Source organism: Grammomys surdaster, unplaced genomic scaffold, assembly GCF_004785775.1.
Source record: "Grammomys surdaster isolate TR1022 unplaced genomic scaffold, NIH_TR_1.0 125863, whole genome shotgun sequence".
Taxonomy (NCBI): Eukaryota; Metazoa; Chordata; class Mammalia; order Rodentia; family Muridae; genus Grammomys; species Grammomys surdaster.
The window spans coordinates 1920435-1930821 of NW_021620689.1; the positions used below are offsets into that span (position 1 = coordinate 1920435).

Below are 10387 nucleotides of genomic sequence, written 5' to 3' on the forward strand. Positions count from 1 at the left end.
CTGTCCTGGAACTCACTCTGTAAACCAGGCTGGCCTCGAACTCAGAAATCCACTTGCCTCTGCCTCCCAAGTGCTGGGATTAAAGGCGTGTGCCACCACCGCCTGGCAATAATAAAATTTGTAATTCCTAGATCGATGAGATGGTTTGACCAGTAAAGGCACTTGACACTAAGCCTAATAACCTGAGGTTGATCGATGGAACTCACATGGTAGGAGAGTCTGAACTGTCATTAGATGTCCTATGATCTCCACATGTCAACCATGGTATTCATATGCTACCACTCACACATGTATCCATGTATCCATGCATCATACATACATACATACATACATACATACATACATACATACCGTCTAAGTTAGGGTTTCTGTTTCTGTGAAAAGACACCGTGACCACAGCAACTCTCATAAGAAAACATTGAATTGGGGCTGGCTTACAGTTCAGAGGTCTAGTCCATTATAATCACAGCGGGAAGCATGGTAGCTCACAGGCAGACATGGTGCTGGAGAAGTAGCTTAGAGTTCCACATTCAGATCCTCAGACAGCAGGAAGAGAGTGACACTGGGTTTGTCTTGAGCATCTGAAACCTCAAAGCCCTCCCCCAGTGACACACATCCTCCAACAAGGGCACCTCTCCTAATTGTGCCAATTCCTATGAGCTTATGGAAGCTATTTTCATTCAAACCACCACACATGTATATTTAAAAAAAAAAAGTAGCTCTCCTTTTGTGCTCCCGTCAATCACAACAGTCTATTCCTTTCTAACCTAAACTCTCGGTCCACTCTAAATAAAGTTTCTCTGTTATGTCAAAAATAAACAAGTGAAGAAATATAAATAAATAAATAAATAAATAAATAAATGTAAAACTCTGAAGTCAGGTCTGGGGCTGTAGCTCAGCTGCAGCCTTTGCCTAACATACATAAAGGCCTGGATTCAACCCCAGGCACTGCACAAGCCAAGTGCAGTAATGCACCCTTGCACAGCAGCACTCAGGATACAGAGGCGTGCGGACAGAAGTTCAAATGAGCTGAGGTCAGCTTCAGCTACACAAAACCTGATCTCAATTTTCTTCCTAAGTAAGAACACCCATTTGCTACATCTCAGATAATTCACTTTAAATTTTAAGTCACCCTCAACCCGTGCTTCACCTGTCCTATCTCAGGATGCCAACACAGCCCCGGGGTTTATTTGGATGTTCTTGCTCTAATCCTCGCTCAGAGAAGTCGACTTCCCTGCAATTTCCAAGATCAATAAGGATTATGATTGGCTAATCATCTTTATCCCGGCACGAGTTACATCCTTGACCTTCAGAATTAAAAGTCTAAGAAAATAACTTCCCATCTGCAATGAGAGGCATAGTCAGGGGTGGTGGCAAATGCCTATAACTCCATCATGCTGGAGACGGAAACAGAAGAATTATGAGTTCAAGGCCAACCTGCGAAACATAATGAAACTTCCCTTCAAAACACAAACAACAAAACCGAGAGCAGGAGAGGTGGCTTCGTGGTTTAGAGCAATGGCTGCTTTTGCAGAGGACCTGAGTTTAGTTCTTAGCACCTCAAATAACTGTAACCATTTTATGCTGTTCACAACCATTTGTAACTTCAGTTGCAAGAGATATGTTATAATCTTCTGACCTCTGAGGGCATGAGGCACACATGTGGTATGCATATATACATGTAGGCAAAGTGGTTATGCACATAAAATAAAAATAAGTAAATAAATATTTTTAAGAGAGGAGGTGCCGGGCGGTGGTGGTGCACGCCTTTAATCCCAGCACTTGGGAGGCAGAGACAGGCAGATTTCTTGAGTTCGAGGCCAGCCTGGTCTACAGAGTGAGTTCCAGGACAGCCAGAACTACACAGAGAAACCCTGTCTCAAAAAGCCAAAGGAGAGAGAGAGAGAGAGAGAGAGAGAGAGAGAGAGAGAGAGAGAGAAAGAGAGAGAGAGAGAGAGAGAGAGAGAGAGAGAGAGAGGGAGAGAGAGGGCTCTGTGGGCTATGTCTCACTTCTTGGGATTTTTTTAAAAAAGACTTATCTATTTTTTTTATATGAGTACACTGTTGCTATCTTCAGATACACCAAAAGGGGACATCAGATCTTGTTACAGATGGTTGTGAGCCACCATGTGGTTGCTGGGAATTGAACTCGGGACCTCTGGAAAGAGCAGCCAGCTCTCTTAACCACTGAGCCATCCCTCCATCCCTCCAGCCCTCTTTGGAAGTCTTAATTACACAGTCTGAGCTGCTGCAGCTGTCATGGTGAAGAGCAGCATCTGAACTCTAGCTGTGAGCAGTTTTCAGTTGGGTGTAACAGAAAATCCAGCCAACACCGGCTCATGCAGAAGAGAGATGTAAGGGAATGGAGTACGTCTGTGTGGAACAGCAAGATGCTATACTGGGATGGTGGTCGTGTGGCAGTCACCAAATCACATGCAAGAAAGAAAAGCTTCCTCGGGATCACCAAAAGGAAATGCCAAGTCCCCGGCACAAAAAGAAAAACTACAAAGGAAGCTGAGGTCTAGAAGCAGAGCTCTGGTGGGGCTCTTGTCTGATATGTGTTACCTGAGGTTTCATCCCTAGCAACGAAAAGAAAAAAGAACGCAATTTAAATCCTACATTTGGAAACTCAAATGTCTAAGTTCAGTGTAACAGATGAATCTAACATCAGCAAATGATGTACAACTGATTTGGGAGTTAATGTGTTGGGAGAGAATTCCGTATTCAAATACTAGACTAGGGCCAGAGTTTAACAGCGTAAGTTCCTCTCCCATAGAACCCGGAGATCAGTTCCAGCAACCACAGCAGGCTCCTCACACTAGTAACTTCAGCTGCAGGAGATCAGGTGCCCTCTTCTGGCCTCTGTAGGTACTGCACTTGTGGCACATAGTCATACAAACACATTCACACTCAAAAAGTAATACATACTTTAAAAATAACAGGACGGGGTGGGGGCAGTGTAAGGAGACGACTCAGTGGTTAAGAACACTTGCTGTTATACATGGTCCTTGACTCGTGTTCCCTGGGGTCAGATGCCCTCTTCTGGCTTCCTTTGGTACCACATACATGGTACATATATACATACATGAAGGCAAAACATTCACATGCATAAAATAAAAGTAACAATTTTAAAAATATTTTAAAGCTAGGTGTAGTAGAAGCATTTTTATAAATTCAGCACTCCAGAGGTAGAGGCAGGAGGATGAGAAGGATGAGGGACATTCAAGGTCATCCTCTGCTACATCCTCTGCTTTTTGAGGCCAGCCTGGGCTACATGAGACAAAATAGAATGCAGGATGATAGTGAAGTCCAAGAAAACCATGACCAAGTTAATAGCATACCCTAGACTGTTTGAAAACTTCAGGCCTGTGTGTTTAGTTATGATGATAGCAAATACTTCTACTTTTCCAGTATTGTGTAACTAAGTACCACAACTCAGCTGCTTGAAGTGCTGTGCACTTACTGTAGTGTAGCTGCATGGGTCAGGCACGCTGAGCTGGGCTTCCTGACGAGGACTTCATAAGCCTGCAGTCAAGACATTTACTAGACTGCAGGCTTCCTTCCTGCCTCCCCTCTTCCATTCCCACCTTTCTCCTCTCTCTCTCTCTCTCTCTCTCTCTCTCTCTCTCTCTCTCTCTCTCTAAAAGGCAGACATGTACATATCTCCATACTGGCCTCTAGCTTACTATGTGGTCAAAGATATTAAACTTCTAATTTTTGTTGTTGTTTTTTGTTTGTTTTGTTTTAAGACAGAGTTTCAATATATAGCCCTGGCTGGCCTGGGACTTCCTATGTAAAGCAGGCTGTCCCCAAACTGCAGAGATTCTCCTACCTCTGCCTCCTGAATTCTGAGACTAAAGGCGTGGGCCATCTCACCTACCCACCTAATGGACCTTAAATGTCTGATCCTCCTGCCTCCATCTTCCAAGTGATGAGGCTACAGGCCTGTACCACTAAGTCCAGTTTATGCGGCGTGGAGACACAGGCAAGTGCTGGACTTGCAGGGATGAGCCACCATGCCTCACTGAGAATCTTATTTCATAAAGCCCACCAGAGACTCTCTTTCTTAGTCTCTTCTCAGAATTTCTTTTTGTTAAGTCAGGATCATCTGTATCTTAATTAACTTGAACTGACCTGATTTAAGAACCTAATTATGTCTCTAACGTCTCTCAGCCGTACCAGAGTCTATTGACTAGAAGCTTGTCACATCCTACCGGTGCTTAAGGTAGGGCACTGTAGACTGTCGGGACATCAGGGATCGGGAAACATGGGGACCTCTCAGGTCTATCTACCACGGACAGGAATACCCAATCCAACGCTAGCAAAGAGAGAGAGAGAGCATATGGAGAGAAAGCATGGGTATACTTTTCAAGAACCAATTTAGGGGAAGGAGGGCTGGAGATGGCTCAGCAGTTAAGAACTCATAAGGCTCTTACAGAGGACCCAAATTTAGTTCTCAGTGCTGGATACAACTGCTTGTAATGCCAGCTCCAGGGGATCTAACGCCCTCTTTTGGCTTCTGCTGGTACTGCACTCATACACACATATAGTCACAATATTAAAAATCAAATTATGTTTTGTTTTTTGAGGCAGAGTCTCTCTACATAGCCCTGGATGTCCTGGAACTCATTGTGTAGACCAGGCTGCCCTGTAACTTCCAGAGATCTGCCTGCCTCTGCCTCCTGAGTGCTGAGATTAAAGGTAGGTGCCACCACACCCTGTGATAAAAATAAAATATTTTAAAAGAAGGAACTAGACAGCTTAGTAGACAGAGACAGTCTGGAGGTTGCTGAACATATTCTCCTCCCCCCGCCTCTCTCTCTCTCTCTCTCCCTGTCTCTCTCTCTCTCCCTCTCCCCCTCTCCCTCTCCCTCTCTCTCTCCCTCTGCCTCCCTCCCTCCCTCCCTCCCTCCCTCCCTCCCTCTCTCTCTCTCTCTCTCTCTCTCTCTCTCTCTCTCTCTCTCTCTCTCTCTCTGTGTGTGTGTGTGTGTGTGTGTGTGTGTGTGTGTTCATCCTGGGATGAAACCTAGGGTTTCAAGCATGTTAAACATAGACTACAACTCCATCCCCTATACTTTAGGCCAGCTATCTGGAATTAATGGAGACAGGTCACTTGGTACAAGCACGGGCATTATTCCAAATCATGTCTCCTCCTTTTTATTCCAGTGTATCCCACGAGGCAGCTGCAAAGAGGGGGGGGGGTTCATCCTTGTTCAGAGACCTTTGTTTGCCCAGATAGCTGCACTATCCTGTGACTTATATGTGGTCTCCAGGGAGACCCAAAGCATGCATATTTAGTTCACTACTGCATCGCCAGCAACTAGCACCAGCTCCAACGCACAGGGCTCAATATACGCCTAGGACGAAGGTGTTACTCAGAGACGGACACTTGCCCAGCATGTGTGAGGCCCTGGCTTCAAATTCCTGCAGTGCAAATAAATAAATGCATGCCTGTTCGTTGACTTCAAGAGTGGGACCTCATTAACACCAATTCCTTCCAAACACCCCACTGTGCATGACGATACATGTACACCATTGGAATTCAGGAGGCTGAGGCAGGAGGATTGTGAGTTCAAGACAAGCTTGAACTACACAGTGAGACCTTACTCCTGAAAGCCAAAAATAGGGGCTTTTGAGAAGGTTTAGCTGACAACCTGAGTTCAATTCCCAGGTCCCACGAGATACAGGAACACGCAGACACACGGACAAACGGACACACAGACACACAGACAGACACAGACACAGACTCACACACAGAGACACACATACAGAGAGAGAGAGAGAGAGAGAGAGAGACTATCACACACACATGCACACACACACAATTGTCAAAATAACTGAGTCTGGCCCAATGCAGACACATATGACGAGTCTTATTCTGTGTAATCCTTACCACAAACCTGTGAGACAACCATTTCCCTGTATTCCTTCCTGCTCCGTGCACAATCTTAGAAGATCCACCTGTTCAATTTGTTTAAATCCACTCTTATTTTCCATCAAATATTATACATTGTATCAAAAGTCAAACCATACTTGCAAGTCCTGTAATAAAGATGTAATCCATCTTCATCCTCCTCCATCCCTGAATTTCATTCCCTAGGGCCAACTGCTCCAGGTTGCCTCTTCCTTGTCTCTTCATGCTTTCTGAGCCTCGTTCTGAATCTGGACAGAACTAACTCTTCCTAAATGGAACCTTTCCTGCCCAACAGTTCTCTATAAACCCCAGGACTGGAGGGGACCAGATCACCCACATCTGAAACCACTCGAGAGCAGCTCTGTTAGTGTTTTCATGGGCTGTGTCCCGGGACAGGAGACACTTGTGTAAAGAGCCAGGGCAGATGTGATTCCAGTTCTGCTAAGCGTCTTCCTGAGGGTCCAAGTCTCTGTTTTGTCCTCTATAAAGCGATACCAGATGGATGTGAAGAAGTGGAGGGTGGAGGGTGGAGGGCAATGTCATCCTTGGAGGTGCAATTCAGATGGGGAGACCATGGGGGAGAGATGGCTTTAATTAATTAATTAATTAATTAATCATTTTACGAGTGCTCTATCTACAGGTACACCTGCATGCCAGAAGAGGGCAACAGAACCCACTATAGATGATTGTGAGCCACCATGTAGTATATAGTTCCTGGGAACTGAACTCAGGACCTCTGAAAGAGCAGCTGGTGCTCTTACTGTTTTTTCTTTTCTTTCTTTGTCTCTCTCTTTTTTAAGGGTCTCATGTAGCCTAGGTTATCTTGAACGCCTCTTCCTCCTGGCTCCTAGGTTCAAGCTTGTGGGCTTGTGCCAACACCTTGGCTTCTGGCTTTTTTAATTTTACTTATGTTTTCATCCCAAGTATCCATGAAATACATGGCTACAGGAAGTCCCTCACCCTCCCAAGAGCTGTCCCCACTCCCGAGAAGAAGATGGCAAAATCCACATCCTGAGTGCATGTCAAGGAGGCCACAGCATTGCTTCTGTGTAAATTGTGTACTGCAATTTTAGAAAAAAAATCTGCCTTAATACTTTCTAATTTTTGAATGCTCAGACATCATGACCCTCTTTCATTGTCCCCCTAACTTGATGCGTGAAGGCTTTGGTCTTACTGGGAGTGTGTTGAGGTGATGAGGCAGCCAGGGCTTGCCTGTACACTGACTTGAGATCGGTTTAATAAAAGTGCACACCTTACAAACAAGATTTATTTTAGTGCTAATATGGTGGTACAAGCCTTTAATCTCAGCACTCAGGAGACTTAGGTGGCAGGTGGATCTCTGTTAGTTCAATGCCAGTCTGATCTGCATAGCAGGGTCCCAGGTCAGCTGGGCTACAAAGTGAGACTCTATCTCAAAAACATGTATTTTATTTTGATTATGTGTACATATGTGTCTCTGTGTATGGTGTTGTACATGTGTGAGCACAGGCACTTACATAGTTCAGAAGATGGCTTTGGATCTCCTAAACTGGTGTTACTGGTGTCGTGGAAATCCGTAACCAAACTTCATCACCAAACCATCTCTTCCGGCCCCTTTTCCTCCTATTATTTATTATGTTTTTGAGAAAAAGTTCTTTGTGTTGGCTTCATCCTTGATATGTACCAGAGGATGACCTAGAACGTCTGGTCCTCCAGCCTCTAGCTCCCGAGTCCTGGGATAATAGTGAGATTGCATGTATGTACTACCCATGTCTGGATTTTTCAGTGCTGAGGATCGAACTCAGAGCTCTTGTGTGCTAGAAAAACACGCTAACCACAGAGCTACATCTCCCACTCTAGGCTTGTTTTCGATGTAGGCGCTCATGTTGGGTCAGCAGCTGAAGGAATCCTATGGAGAGAGGACCAGAGCTACTGGTCAACGGTTGTGAGTCACAGGGGAAGAAGAACAGGAGGACGTGGAGCCTCCCAACTGTGACTAGGTTTGTCTGCAAGCCTAGCTGAGAAGTCTCAGGGAAACTACAGAACGTTGCCCCAATAGGACCAACCCAAGGTTAGAGCAAGGTTATAACCTGGTGTTCTGCAATTGAAAAAATAATTTGCTTTAGATTTATTTTTGTCTATGAATGTTTTGTCTGTATGTATGTCAGTACACTATGTTTGTGTGTTGCTGCTTGTGGAGTTCAGAAGAGGGCATCAGATCCACTGGAATTGGAGTTAGGAATGGGTGGTGATGAGGCATCATGGGATTGCAAGAAACCCAACCCAGGTACTGTGCAAGAGCAGCAAGTGATCTTAACTGTTGAGACATCTCTCCAGGCCCTGTAGCTTCTTTTTGTTTGTTTTGTTTTGTCTTATGAGACAGGGTTTCTCTGTGTAGCCCTGGCTATCCTGGAACTCACTCTGTAGACCAGGCTGGCCTCGAACTCAGAAATCCGCCTGCCTCTGCCTCCCAAGTGCTGGGATTAAAGGCGTGCGCCACCACTGCCCAGCTGTAGCTTCTTTTTAAAACCTTTATGTATAAGTTGTGTGTGCCGTGTGTATGTGTGAGGTGTGTGTGCATGCACACAGCATGTGGAGGAAAGAGGACAGTTTTAGGAGTTGTTTCTGTTTCTACAGTAGGTCCTAGGGATTGGTAGTAGGAGCCTTTACTATCGTGTGAGCCCTGATCTTTAACTTCTAACATTATGTAATTGATAGCCGCAACATAATATAGAAAAATAATCCAACCCCAGTTCCAGGGGATCTAACGCCCTCTTCTGGCTTCATTGGGCACTGCACACACATAACATGTAGACCAGATACATGTAAGATAAAAATAAATCTGTACATTTTGTATTTGTTTTTGTTTTTTGTTTTTGTTTTTCGAGACAGGGTTTCTCTGTGAAATTTGTACATTCTTAATTGGGTTCTAATGTTTTTAATTACCAAGAGATATTTCACACAGTCTTATAAACATTTCTCCTGATTTACATAGTAACCTGTTCTTGTTTTTGAAATATAAGATCTTTGGGGCATTACACAATATTTTCAAAAGGAATTTTATGCATCTAAGTGTTTTTGCTTGCGTCTGTGTCTGTAACCAGTCTTTTGGCTACTTTGTTAGTTCTTCTATCTTCCACCCCTCTCCAGCCCTTTTCTTTCATCTTTACAACACTAACCCTAGCTGGGAGAGAGAACTGGATAGCAAGGACAGGGGCCATTCGAGTTCCTGCTGATTAGGATGTCAAGTTCTTTGAGGCAAGTTTGATCTTTGCTGCCTGGATATCTAATTTCTTCTTGTTGTTTCCGTGTGCACGACTATTTGACAAACACTGACCAACAGCAACCAACCTGGGTTCAAGACTAGCCAGGGCCATATAGAAAATTTCATGGCTGCCTTCAGCTACACACTGAGACTTCACCTCAGAAAACAATAAATGACCCAGAAGTGGTGGCTCACACCTGTCACCTCAGCACTCCGAGGTAGAAAGATTGATAGTTCAAATTCAAGTTTGGCTTGGGCTATATATATTGAGTTGAAGGTCAGCCTGGGCAACCTAGTCTCAGAGTACAGAGTGAGTGGCAAGGAGGACTGAACTCACTGCTGTTGAACAATGCCAAGCATGGGTCCAAGGCCCCTAGGTTCAATCTCAGTGTGGAAGGGAGGGGGTGCTGCTTGCCCCTGGAAAGCAGAGTTGAGGAAGATGAGGGGATGATGCTTAGACAGCCAAGACTAGGCAGTACTACTGCTTAGAGAGCACAGGAGAGCCAAGCTCGGCCCTGGAGTTAGGTTCCAGTTCAAGCAGGGTCCTCCACTAGGTTACTGGCTCCAGCCAGAGCTCGCAGGGTGTCCCAATGCCTCTCTTCTCAGTACTGGGGATTTGAGGCGAATTGGGGTGATGGTAATTAGAGCTCCGTGGAAGGAGGGCTCGACAAGGAAGTTGAGAGATCCTTCTACCGGGAAGGTCGGGTTCCGCACCCCACCCGGACCCCAGGTATACTCGGCCTGGGACGCGCTGTGGCCAGGCGGGGTTCCCGCTCCTCCGCCTGGTTCCCCCCTCCACTCGCGATCACTTGGTCGGCGCCACTGCATCCTGTGTGTGCCGGGCCCGCCCGCACTGCGGGGACAGGCGCGGAGCCGCCCTGGGCGCCCGGCGCTCGCGGGCCGTGGTCTGGGACGCGCGGGCGGGCGGAATGGCGCGGCTCCGGGGCTGTTAGCGCGGCGGCGGCCACCGCTGGAAAGCCATGGCCCGGCGGCGGCGCCGCGCCTGCATCGCCCTCTTCCTGGTGCTGCTCTTCGCCTTCGGCACGCTCATGGGGCTGCGCACACTCAAGGCCCCGGACGGGCTGCCCGCGCTGGGCCCAGGCCCGGAGCTAGCACCGTTCGAGCGGCGTCCCGAAGGGAACCCCGCGCCCGCCCGCGCCCCGGCTGCCCCCGCCGCGCCGCCGCCGCCTCCACCGCGCACCGCCGCCCCGCGCGCCTCGCTGGGCCCG

At 46.7% G+C, this 10387-nt stretch overlaps 1 protein-coding gene across 2 annotated transcripts in view; it reads left to right on the forward strand.

The window, feature by feature from the left end:
• The first annotated feature begins 10138 nt into the window (after positions 1 to 10138).
• Maneal (mannosidase endo-alpha like) overlaps positions 10139 to 10387 on the forward strand; it is a 6378-nt gene continuing 6129 nt past the window's right edge. Inside the window, exon 1 of one of the 2 annotated variants that reach the window (XM_028790178.1) lies at positions 10139 to 10353. In XM_028790178.1, the coding sequence (XP_028646011.1) occupies positions 10139 to 10353 (215 nt within the window). The remainder of the gene's footprint in view (positions 10354 to 10387) is intronic. The other variant, XM_028790179.1, reaches the window with a different exon arrangement.